The sequence below is a fragment of the Eurytemora carolleeae genome, unplaced genomic scaffold, assembly GCF_000591075.1.
Source record: "Eurytemora carolleeae unplaced genomic scaffold, Eaff_2.0 scaffold1317, whole genome shotgun sequence".
Taxonomy (NCBI): domain Eukaryota; kingdom Metazoa; phylum Arthropoda; class Copepoda; order Calanoida; family Temoridae; genus Eurytemora; species Eurytemora carolleeae.
The window spans coordinates 47,722-61,237 of NW_019397322.1; the positions used below are offsets into that span (position 1 = coordinate 47,722).

The 13,516-nt window shown below is 33.1% G+C and overlaps 1 protein-coding gene across 1 annotated transcript in view; it reads left to right on the top strand.

The window, feature by feature from the left end:
- Positions 1 to 13,516, top strand: part of LOC111713501 (uncharacterized) — a gene marked incomplete at both ends in the record, with an annotated part of 87,888 nt that overhangs the window by 43,388 nt on the left and 30,984 nt on the right. Inside the window, 8 exon segments of the mRNA XM_023488369.1 lie at positions 5 to 180; positions 575 to 631; positions 980 to 1,042; positions 4,065 to 4,364; positions 4,500 to 5,130; positions 9,623 to 9,716; positions 9,845 to 9,909; positions 10,534 to 10,606. Of these exon segments, the coding sequence (XP_023344137.1) occupies positions 5 to 180; positions 575 to 631; positions 980 to 1,042; positions 4,065 to 4,364; positions 4,500 to 5,130; positions 9,623 to 9,716; positions 9,845 to 9,909; positions 10,534 to 10,606 (1,459 nt within the window).

Here is a 13,516-nt window from a genome sequence, read left to right on the forward strand (position 1 = left end):
TTAGGACTCTAAACAGGGTGTTGAGCGAATAAAATCATTTAAAAATAAATCCCACGTTACGCCCACTATCCTTGCCCCGCCCACCCAGCTGAACAGGCAGGTTACGCCTCTACTAGAGCTACCATCTACTGATACGCCCCGGGCCACGCCGCAGTACGCAGAAACATCAGATTTCGACAGGTTTGCGTCATTTTAGAAATCCGCAAAATTAAGAAAAAATTTGGGGCATTTTAAATTTTTCTCACATATGAGTGCATACTGCATACGGAGTTTTAAACATGTAATCTATTTATATACTTTGCTTGTCTCTGTGTCTTTTTGTATCCAAAAAACTTAAAAATTAAAACGGCCAGGTTTTTATATATTTTGAAAGGGGGGAAATAAGAAATAAAATTACTATGAGAAATTTTCAGTCCAGATTCCTACAATGCAATTTGACTTTTCTATTTCCCACGCCGGTAATTTAAACAGAGTAATGCCCTTTCTCACTTTCTACTTCATTCGGTCTCTTTAATTAATTATGTAATTAAATAATTAGCTGGGTCGTAAAATGTAATTAATTTAGTATATTTAGTATTAGTACGACAAGTGCCTCATATTGTGTACAGCAGTCAGATTTAGAATCTCTATGGTAAGTAATAAAATTCACAAAAAATATTTGAAAAATTCGGGTAAATTTGTTCCTTAAAAATTAAGTCAGAAATTTTGAGTTGTGAATTTCGGAATCAAGTAGTGATATCCATCATATGCAGACCAGCGGATTATATAAATTCCTCTTCAGTATCCCGAGATGAGCATTTATCCTCAAATTTAAAAGTGCCCCCATTGGATATCGAGATTAAGCGTTCAAGATTTACAATATCAACACAAGTTTCAATCTCAGATCAACATATTTTTACATTAGTAGCAAAAAGTTGGTAAAATGGAATTTTTTTTTTAAATTTAGTTTTCAAATGGCTTTTAAACATTCTATTTCTAGCATTGATGATACAGAGGGTGAAATGCTTATTACCGCTCATCCAGCGAAACAATTGAATCTCAAGTAAGTTTTTTAAAGATTTATTTTTCTTAAATAATGTGTATGTGGCCTATTATCCTAAATATACAGAGTTACCCACAATTAATGATTTTTTAAGGGTTTTTTTTGTGTGAAGATTTTATAGCAAATGTAAGACTTTATTTTAGGTCATCTTTATCTTTTTCCTTATAGTTTTTAAAAAAAGATTTAATGTTTCCAAGAAATTGAAATGTTATCTTTATGTAATGCTAAGTAATTTGAGTATGTTGAATTTATAAATGATGTATATATAAGCCATGTAATAATATGTATAAGATATAAGTAGTTGGTATTACTAGCTAATCATAAATTCAATAATAACTGCAGGAACCTAATATTTGATCGATTTCATAATATATACACCTTATCCTATACATCTAACCTTCAGAATATACCCCAATCCGTCCTAGGATATTTTCCCCCCTTTTGTGAATTGCAGCTATTCTATTATCCTCTTTTTATATTTTAAAGAAATTGAGCTTTTTAAAACAATCTCTTGTTTTCTAATCCCTATATATTTGGAACCGGATGACTTCAAACTTTGATTTCTGTTAGATCAAATAGTTTAAGTTTTAAATATATATTTGAGTTTCTTGTATCTCATATAATTTCTCCAGTATTGGTTGTGCCAGCTTCCTGTTTTTCTTCATTGCAATCCTTTCCTATCTTCTTAATATCGGATGAAGTGCAAGAATTGCTATCAACCACATCATGTGGAGCTGTGAAAGGTTTGATCTCGATGCAAGATTATAACAACTGTTCACACATTTGCACACAAACAAACAAACAAACAAACAAACAATGCTGACGCAAAAACTGAAACATCTGACGCAAACCTATGCCCAGGTGCTGTGTGCTGTAAGATAAGGGTATTATCATTATAAAATTAAGAAACAAAGCAACAGGGCTCTGCCAACAATTTTGCAGAATTCACAGTTATATTCTTCATTGAGATTTGGTTTAAGGAATTTATAATCGTTCACAAACTTCTTAAAACTAAAGCACTTTTCAAACAATAGGGCATTACATTTGTTGGGGGCTGTCCGATATAAGTCAGATTTTCTTTTTTTTTCTTGTTGAAACTCAACTGTAATACATGCTACATATAGTGATATTCTATTTCTAAATAAGCCTGAATAATGTAAATTAATTGATACTTAATTCTCGTCTTTGACATTTGAAATAGTGGTATTCAATATTGGTAACCTGCTTTTAACAATTTATTTTTATGAAACAATTGTTTAAACAAATTACTCTTATATCTCTGGTATTTATGCGAGCAAAAAAATGGCAGACCACATTTTGGAAATGGCAGGACTAGAGCTATTCTATGATAATTGTTTCCTAAAGAAATATTGCTAAATTCAGGTTAACACTTTCTAAGGTCAAAGACTACTTTAAAGTATCAATCAATTATCATTATTCCGGATCAATTAGACTATCACTCTAGTATACCAGAGTTTTCGGTACTAAATTTTCCGCTAGAAAACTAAAGATATCTCTAGCCTATATAATCAGACTAATAAGGCAAGCCACTTGTATAATGGAGGGTTACGTGAAATTAAATCACTTCACACCATTTCTTCAATTGTTTTTTTTTTGCAGCTTAATTTTTCTGCTACCTTTTTACAGACTTGTGCCTTGCTACTGCAATTTTAAAACTATTTGGATAGAGGTACAAGTATCGAACTAAAGAATGAAACATATTGGTCTTTTAAAATCCCTCCCTCATGCTTTGCTTGAGGGCTTGAAGTTTAAACCTCCTCCGACCTTGGTTGAAAATCAAGTTTAATTTAGTTCCATTTAACCCTTTTTAAACAGAACATTTCGCTTTAAAATGGGTTTAATTATACCCCCCAAAAAATGTTTTTTATCTTTAATTATTTAAATTTAGTTTTTTCTCCTTGATATTGGAAAACTTCAATAAAAACAACTACTTTTTCAAATATATTTTTTTATGTACACTCTTCTCGAAAGGTTTAACTAGTTGCTAAATATTGGGGCCCAAAAGTACTAAATTTAAACGTCATGATGTCTTTGTTGATAAAATTAAAACTGTCCGCACTAGTTTAGCAAAAAGATCCTAAAAATTTCCACCCACTGCTTTTACGCTCGATACTTTACGTTGTTAATTCCAATACTTGGCTAAAAATGTAGATTAAGTATTTCAGCAGAAAAATCTTAAATTAATTCCAACCACTTATTTTACACACGACTGTTTACTTTGTGTAGTTTTCAAAATCAACTATTTTATATCTTTACTTGGGTAAAAAATAAACTACTCCCATAGATTTATTTATCGACTTCTTGACCTTTTAGATACATGTACGATATTATTTCTTGACCTAGCACAGTTAGGAATATTTTAAACCAATTAAGGAGACCAGACCAGCTTTCCAGTGTTGCCAGACCTCGGCCCTTTGTTTACTCTTTCCATTCCTACTTTCCTAGCTTTTTTATTGTAGCCATGGATATAAGAATTTTAACGCTGCAAGGCGCTTATTTTTATTTTTTATTCCGTGCTCCAGATTTTTTAAAATTTCCCCTTTCCCATCCTTCACTTTATTTTAGTTGATTTAGACCTTAAATCTTTTTTTCCATATTTCCTTTATTTCCCTCCTTTTTATTCTTCCTCCAATCCTCATCCTACTTTCTCCTCCTTCATACATTCATCCAGTTTGCTCATCCGTATCTCTCTTCTATTGTATGTTTATAGTATATACTGTTCAAATATGGTTTTATCTTTTACATCGTCACTTTCCGTTGTTAACATATCTGTTTTGGTGTTTGAAGTGAACTGTTTTTTTGCCCAAACCCCCCACCCTCCAATTTTATAATTGATTATATATATATTTCATTTAACCTTTAATTTAATAAATTCTGGAAAATGATTTGTATGCCCTCCCCTATAGTCTGATCCGATAACTAGTACACTGGAACAGCATGATATTATACACTTACAACTATAGTTCTCTGAAACTCTGCTCTCAAATTACAATTTTTACAGATCTGGACTTAAAGAAACCCCGATGGAGCTGAAAGAGATACAAGGAAGCAGAGCTATCCATCCCAACGACAATTCGGCCGGAGTGACGGTACCGACGACTGACCAAACTGAAGGTCAAGATCGAACCGTGCGTCGCGCCTCAGTCCCGGGTTCTCCGCTCTCGCGCGTCACAACAAGCTCAGTTGAAACACACCCGTGTGAGGATGGAAGAGGCAGGGGTCACGTAAATCCCGTGATAGGAACAAGTGAAAACAAAAGTGAATCTAAACGAAAAGGATCTGTGTCACAACTTATCGCCAGGAATATATATTAACAAAACAAAACTGTAAAACTTGTTTATTTACCGAACCCAACTAAAAGATAAGGAGAAATACTACTTAAAAAAAAAAAAAATTTACCACAGTTTTTCTTATCTTAATATAATATTTGGACCAGATTTGAGGGGTCTCGAAGTTGCACCCCTGAACGACGAAGTTGTACCCCTGACCGTGGAATAAACGCCCCTGAACGAAGGGTGTATACCCCTGAAAGTAAAGTGTTCACCCCTGAAAGAAATGTGACACCAGGCCGAGGGGCCGAGAGCAAACTAAACTCTAGTACTCCAAATACTCCTGGAGAAACAGTAGTACCTGATACTCCTACCGGAGAAACTGAACCTGAACCTGAACCCAACTCCGTGTCAAATCCTCTCTCTGAATCAAGTGAAACCCAAGCTAAAGATATCAGTTCGGGCGCTATTCCTAAGAAGAAAAAAAGTAAACCTCCTAAGAGTGAAAAAGAGCCTGAAAGAGCCGAACTCAAGGGTCTTAAAGAGTTCACACTAAAATACCTCTCAGAAAATGCGCTTAAAGCGAGTGAAGCGAGTGCTTTGAGTGAAGTTACCGAGGAAGATTGTGATTTTGACGAGGCGGGTGAAATGGCGCCTACTATCCGCCGTAACTCCGGCGGCGGATACACTAGCTACGTCTTCATCTCGAATGAACCGTCGCATGACGAGGTGGGGAGCGTGGTGAGCTCCTCCGGGTCCTACACCGATCCTGACTCCAGGGTTACCGTCAGCTTCAAGGAAATTTTCAGATTTATAATTTGGCATTTTCTTATTTTTCAGATTTATTATTAGGTTATTCTGTTTTTCAGATTTATTATTTGGAGTTTTCTTATTTTTCAGATTATTATTTGCATTTTCTCACTTTTCAGGGGTTAAGACGAGGTAAGAAAAGAAGTTTTGTTCGTATTTGCATTGAAAATTTACAAAAATAAGAGTCAGAAATTCTTTTTTTTTGTATTAAAGCAGGTTACAAGTTGGAATTGTTAACAACCCTTAAACTTTTTTAAAAATCAGCTTAATGGGATAAATAATATGAAGATATTGGTGCTAATTTCTAGGTTTACAATAGACAATTCCAATTTGGATTTCTACAATTGATATGCGCAATTCACTATTGAGAACCCTCAATTGAAAATAATCGGTTTTCCGAATGTTTATACGTTGATAGATCTAATTCATGCTTGATCAGACAAAGCTTTTAAGGGTACCGTTGTGAATCGTGCATTGTAATCTTTGCATGGAGGGTAACTTGAATTATGCTAACAATCTCTTATACTCCTACAAATTTGATAACTTGATTTTATGAACTTGTATTATTTTTTTACTTTCAATGGTACTTTTTTTAAATGACCTTCATTTGCCTAAGATAGGTTTTGTCAGAATAGTTGAGCCTAACAATTCAAATTTTAATGTAAAAAACTTCTTTGGCTTCAAACCTACGTATTCAATTACTGAGTGTGTTTACACTTATATGACCTTCAGTGTTGAATTTCGTTCAGCAGTTTTATTATTCTCAAGTTTCTTAAATCAGGTTGATTTTGTTTTTAACGAAAACGGAGGCTTTCGAATTGTGTTCAAATAAATTAATTATTGAATTATGATGAAATTATTAAATAATAATTTATTAACATCTGATAATTGATAATCCGTGCTTCTTGGTGAATAATAAGGTTGATAATCATGATAATTTATGCATTGAATAAAGCAGATGCGCTCTGGCCTGATTCTGCCTGATTTATGCACATTTATAATTGATCATTTACCCTGGGGTGGGGTAAAGTGGAATGGAATGTTACAAGGTTTGATAAAACAAAATTAACGTGAATAAGAAATTCCATCACAAAGAGGAATGGAGGGAATGGGAGTCAAGTCAAGAGGGTTGACTTAGGAAACTGGATAAGGAAAGTGAAGGGAAAAGGGTTGGGTAAAGGGGAAGAAAAGGTAAAAAGGTTTGCTAAAGATGAATAGAATTGGAGAGGGTTGGAAATAGGGGATGGAAGGGAAGAGAGTTGGATAAAGGGGAGTGGAAGGGGAGCTGGTTGGATAAAGGGGAAAGGCAGGGAAGAGGGTTGGATAAAGGGGAAAGGCAGGGAAGAGGGTTGGATAAAGGGGAAAGGCAGGGAAGAGGGTTGGATAAAGGGGAAAGGCAGGGAAGAGAGTTGGATAAAGGGGAAAGGCAGGGAAGAGGGTTGGATAAAGCGGAACGGAAGGAAGAAGGTTTGGATAAAGCGGAACGGAAGGAAGAAGGTTTGGATAAAGGGGAACGGAAGGAAGAAGGTTTGGATAAAGGGGAATGGAAGGAGTTGGGAAAAGGATATTTTGGTGGTAATTATGGCAAGTCAAATGAGAAAAAGTATAAAATGTTGATAATGTTAATGAAAATAATAATTACATTCCTGAGATAGGAGAGGGGTGAAGGGTGTTCTGTTAATATGTAAAATTGGGTGGATCCCGTTTAAGAATAAGGAGGGTGAAATATTTTCCTGAAACAAGGCAGGGGTGTTAAAGCTATCCCCCACCTTTAGAAACAAGGAAGGGGTGTTAAATATATCCCTCACCTTAAGAAACAAGGAAGGGGTGTTAAAACTACTCCCCCCTTTTAGAAACAAGGCAGGGGTGTTAAAACTATTCCCCCCCGCTTTTAGAAACAAGGCAGGGGTGTTAAAACTATCCCCCCCCTTTTAGAAACAAGGCAGGGATGTTGAAACTATCCCCTCATTTTAGAAACAAGGCAGGGGTGTTAAAACTACCCCCACTTTTTAGAAACAAGGCAGGGGTGTTAAAACTATCATCCCCATTTAGAAACAAGGCAGGGGTGTTAAAACTATTCCCCCCCCGCTTTTAGAAATAAGGCAGGGGTGTTAAAACTAACCCCCCCTTTTATAAACAAGGCAGGGGTGTTAAAACTATCACCCCTTTTAGAAACAAGGCAGGGGTGTTAAAACTTGCCCCAATTTTTAGAAACAAGGCAGGGGTGTTAAAACTATCCTCCCCTTTTAGAAACAAGAAGTCCTGTGAACAGTTTCCCTGTAATTTTAAGAATAATGCGCACACCAGGCTTTATTTGCTTTACGCGCCCCGGGGACCATTGGGCAATATACGTGCGCGGCACATGCACACAAATACAAGCACGGACAAATAATGTAGTACCCATGTACTTAACAATAAGAGTAAAGCGTGATGTAAAATATAAAATTGCTTACCATTTATTATAATCTGTATAAAGAAAAATATTTCAGGGAGGCGGGGGGGGGGGGTTTAAACCGATTTTCCCTTAATTTTTTAAAATTGATTCTTCGTAAATTCAAAATCTAAAATGTTAGGCAAAAGTTAAAATAATGTATAATTATATCCTTATAAGCCTTTTGAATAACGGGATGTGAACAGATTGGCATGAAAAGTTTGACAATTTTCGCCAAATATTTGCAAGATTTGAGTAATTTTTATCAGATATGACGTTGCAATCTGTAAAATTTGCACGAGACGAAGGGTGGGTGGTAATAAAGGGAAAACCAGCCAATTTAAAGAAAGGGTATTTTAAAATAATTTGAAAATGAGCTGGTCGGGAATATTATTAAGTCGAGTTTAAACACCCTTCCAACATTTTTAAACACACCATTGTTTGGATTTCTCTCTGAAAATTAATAAAAAGTTGAAGAAAGTTCGCGTTTAAACCAAACCGTGGGAGGACCTTAGACCGGAAATGTTGAATGTAGAGTTTACTTTCATCTTTTCATTTATTCATTCATTCATTCATTCATTCATATATTTTTCTGGAAAAATTTTCTGTACACTATAGTTACTTTTGCGCATTTCTACTGCAGGAAAACAATTAGGAATTATTAGAATTCAACACTTTGTTATTTTTGCATGAAGGGTCACCTTAAATTACGCTTACAGTCCCTTCTTTAATGCCTGCTAAGGAAGAAAAGGGGGGGGGGTCACCAACTAATCCCCCTCCCTATACCTTTATATAGTTATCAATTTATTTTTAACGAAATTCAGATTTACTATCAATGAAAATTTAAGCAAGAAATGGAGTTCATATTATCTTTTTTTTTAAATTGAAATTATATAACAATATAAATGCTGATTTATTTACTGTACCTAACTGTACTTGTGTGTACAGTTATACTGTATAAACATGCAATGTACTCTGTGACTGTAACAAGGCAATGTACTCTGTGACTGTAACCTAGGCAATGTACTCTGTGACTGTAACAAGGCAATGTACTCTGTGACTGTAACAAATTATTTTTAGCGTTGACTGAAGGAAAATAATAAAGTACTATCTATTTCTGTCAGTATATTAAGAAATACCTCTCATATTTCTTAAAATGTTCTTATTACCAGCTTAGCCTTGAAACTAATCCTTCGTTTAAAAATTCAAGCAATTCAATGTTTAAATTAAGAACATTTCTTTGGTTCTACTCAATTTCCCATTCAAAAATTGAGGCAAATTGGTCAAGGGGGTTCTAAGTTGTGATCAGAGATTTGAACAAACACACAAACAGATACTACCACTAAAATTATATACTAGCTTGTTAACCAAGCTTTGCCTGAAACCTATGTTTTCCCTTAAAAAGTCAACCGACACAGTTTACATTTCCACATTAAAAATTTGAGACAAATCAGTCTGAAGGGTTTATGAGCTATGATCGGATAAATAATTTTTACTATTTAGTGTATTCTTTAAACTTCTTCTATCTTTTGAAATAAAGCATAAAAATGTTCTGACCGTGACCGTTTATATTACATGCATTATGTAATTATAGTTCTTTGCAAACTATTACTGAGTTATAAATTGTTACATAATAGTAGTATACCACGCTTTATGTACTTAAAAAGAGTTGAGAAAGATTATAACAACACAATTAAATGAAGGGATTAGAAACGTCATTTTAAGTGACCTTTCATTCACAACGATATCTGATAAAAGAGCTATCCTTATTTTTGTATCTGAAAATTGGTTACTTTTTTGGTTATTCTATCAAAGTGACTTGCAGATTTATGCAACAGAGGCAATGAAGGTTATTGTCAGTATTAACACATTTCAATTATCTGATAACTGAATTAGTTAATTTCCGAAATTTTAAGTTCACTGTTGTGAATCGGACATACTATTTTCTGAGAGAAGGTTACATTGGCTGTCACGACAAGGCATTTTTTTGTTGAAAAATTTAAATTATTGAATTTTTTAAAATAATTATTTTCAATCTGAAATCTAAAGGAACCTGGCGGAATAGCCTCTCCGAACACGTGTGTTGTCTCAATTCAAGATGGCCGAACTTCAAACATTTCTATTGTGTCAACCGAATCCTCAGGAATGTCAATGTCGTCTTCATTTGTTCATATTTATCATCATTTAAAAAAAATATATCATTTTTTTCAATTTTTATGTTGTGATACATAAGATTTTTAATAATTGATTTTGACATTGATTTTTTAACAGAATTGAACTCTCCCATACCAAGTCCCATTCTGGATGGACCCCCTTCTCTCCCGGCTAAATTAAAGGTATTTTTTAAAGCTAAGTTTTGTTACAGTGGTCGACTAGTTTATCAATACACTCAATACGGATTTTTATTAATAATGCTTTGACATTAATTGACAAGATCTATTTGTTTAAATGTTTAAGTGTATCTGCTGTTTGAAAGCTTTGTAAAAATCAATTTTAACAATAAAAGCCGTTTTCATTGTTTTGATGTTTACGACAACTGTATTTAAAGTAATCCACGAAATAAATTGGACTATCTAGATGGCTGATTTTACCTGGTGTAGTAAAATTTATTTAATTGTGTCCCCCCCATCCTTATACACTATTCCCCCTTCTCCTAAGAAGATACTAAGGAGTACTTTGTACGATTAAAATATTTGAAAACAAAATATTTTATTTACTTCAAAGTACGAGTTCGACATAGTTGATATTTGTTCTGGAATATTTAAATATATCGCAACTTCACATAATTCGCAAATATCCAATTTATTGTAAATAGCTAAAAATAACCTAAAATATATAAAGTGTATTTAAAATTAGCTTTCCATTGAGGTAAAGTTTTGGAAATCGATTTTTAATTTTTTTTCCGTGTTCGTAATACAAATCCGTTATTTTATGAGATTTGAAAATAATTTTTTTTTCAGGATCACAATGAGCTTCAGCAGGTTGTTCTAGCCACTAGAGAGTCAATGAGAGATTTTAGTCATCGTTCAAGAGGTATTTATTATTAGATACTTGTTTTTCATCCCCTTCCATCAAAATTATGCATGTAATTAAACCACACATTGAACTAAAATCGGTTCACATTGAGTTATTCATGAACACTCTAGTAATGTTATTAGCTAAAACATTATAAAAAATATTCAGATCCTTGTAGCACGCATCTTAAAAGTTTCGAGATTGGAAAAAGTTATGAATTTTTTTCTTTCAAATTCTTTCAAATTTATTTTGTGCGAGCGAGAATATATTTAGTTTGCCCCCGATGAACAACGCTACCCTTGAAATCATATCTGATCAATATTATTTTAGATACTATCGTTTTTCTAGGGTTTAAAGTGTTAAATCCTGAAAATTTCTATATGTTTTCCTGCAGTAGAAATGCACAAGTCAGGTTTGTGGAGGAACCACAAATTAAAATAATCTGTTTTCAAAATTATAAATATCAAATTTGGAGCAGAATTCAAAGTTAGAGGTATGCAAGTTTTTATTTCTTGTACACCATTGTAAACATTTATGACCAGCAAAAAATTGTTTTCAGCTTTTTTGTTGGAAGTATTTTAGTGCATTGAATTTAGATAACTTTTCCATAAATAGATTCCTGCATCTTAATTTAAGCGCAAACATGTTGGCGAAAGGCATAATTTTCTTGGCTGCATTTTTAACTTGCATACAAGCCGTCACAATTTTTCACGTGTTGATAGAATAATTTGCACGCATTATACTAAATATTGGCGAACTGGCGTGTACGCATCATTTGCGTACACGATGGTCAAACTCTACGCATTATTTGCGTTAAAGCCAAGTTATTGGAAACTTGACATCTGGGATAATTTTATAGCTGATCAATTTTAGTTTTATATTAACTGTCAAAACCATATTTAGAAGATTAAGATTCTTGATTTCTAGATAGATACGTAGATAACTACACAAGATTTCTAGATAGATACGTAGATAACTACACAAGATTTCTAGATAGATACGTAGATAAATCTACTAGATTTCTAGAAAGATACGTAGATAACTACACAAGATTTCTAGGTAGATACGTAGATAAATCTACAAGATTTCTAGATAGATACGTAGATAACTACACAAGTTTCTAGATAGATACGTTGATAACTACACAATATTTCTAGATAGATACGTAGATAAATCTACTAGATTTCTAGAAAGATACGTAGATAACTACACAAGATTTCTAGGTAGATACGTAGATAAATCTACAAGATTTCTAGATAGATACGTAGATAACTACACAAGTTTCTAGATAGATACGTTGATAACTACACAAGATTTCTAGATTGATACGTAGATAACTACACAAGATTTCTAGATTGATACGTAAATAACTAGTAACTACACAAGATATCTAGATAGATACGTAGATAACTACACAAGATTTACAGATAGACACGTAGATAACTACACAAGATTTACATATAGATACGTCTGATAGATGCACAAGATTTCTAGATGGATACGTAGATAACTACACAAGATTTCTAGATATACACGTAGATAACTACACAAGATTTCTAAATAGATACGTAGATAACTACACAAGATTTCTAGATAGATACGTAGATAACTACACATGATGTCTAGAGATAGATAAATAGCTATAGCTAGATCTAACTTCTAGATTTTGACCTAATGTTTCCAGAATATGATTTCTATATGAAATGTTTCATTAAGAATCTAGATTTCAATATTAATGTTTTCACTAGATTCCAGACTTTTAAGTTTGTGTTCTAATTATATTCTTAATTATTATATTAATATAGATAAAATGTCTAACATTGCATGCTTTTTTTTTGCATATTGCATTGCATATTGCATTGCATATTATATTTTTAAAAGGTTTTTAATAGATTCCACACTATTTTAGTTTCCATCGAAAATTCTCGACTTTAATGTTGATCTATATAAAATTCTAGACTTCTAGATAACTACATATAAAAATTCGGTCGGGGTTGACTAAATTACTAGATAGATTTTGACGAATTAATGTCTTTCCATGATTCTTGATTTTTATGTGAATAGCTAGGCCGTGATTTTATATAAATAATACATTGTTGCTTCTACTGAATATTTACAATTTGTTCAAGCTAAATCAAGGTTTTAAGACTAGAAACACAAAGTATTTTAAAAACCTAGATGCTTAAGAGACCAAGTTTTTGAATTAAGCAATTCTCTGATAAATATTGCTTGTTTCCACTTTTCAGCGACTTGATTTATTTGAAAGTAGAAATTCTCACAGTTTTATAAATCCTTGAAGATAAAATATGTATTTACATTTCATGTCAGGGACTTTTATTAAGTATTAAATTTGATTAACCCTCCCCCCCCCACCCTTGATTTAGTCTTTTTTAACTCCGCTTGGTTGAAAATAATAATTGTATCAGACAGATTTATCATTTTTCCTTCCGGCATCCCATCAATTCTTGTTTACATATTACATTTGTGTCACTTAATTGTTTTCTTATTCTCAATACTTTCATTTTCGCAATTATTTTCACGTTTTTTTTTCGTTTTTACTTTTTATTTTTATAAAATCTGGTTTATCGTAATCAATTAACCTTATTTTTTACCTATTTTTTTTGCATGGAATACACACATAGTTGTGCTACATCATGAAAAATGGTTTGAAGGGGGGATTTGTTTAAAAAAAGATATTCCCCTGTTCCCGCATTTCCTGGTGTTCCCTGTTTGGCAGGTTCATCAGTCCTTGATTGTTACAAATCTTATTTTTACCTAATCCTGGTGATCAAAGCCTTATCCAACCAATATCTACGTCACTCTGCGTAGGCGGATGAATACGCAGATTACGCAGATCTAACTAACTCCATTTATGTCTTATACTACCATAAATGTTGATGCGGATATTTTTTTATCCGACTCATTTCA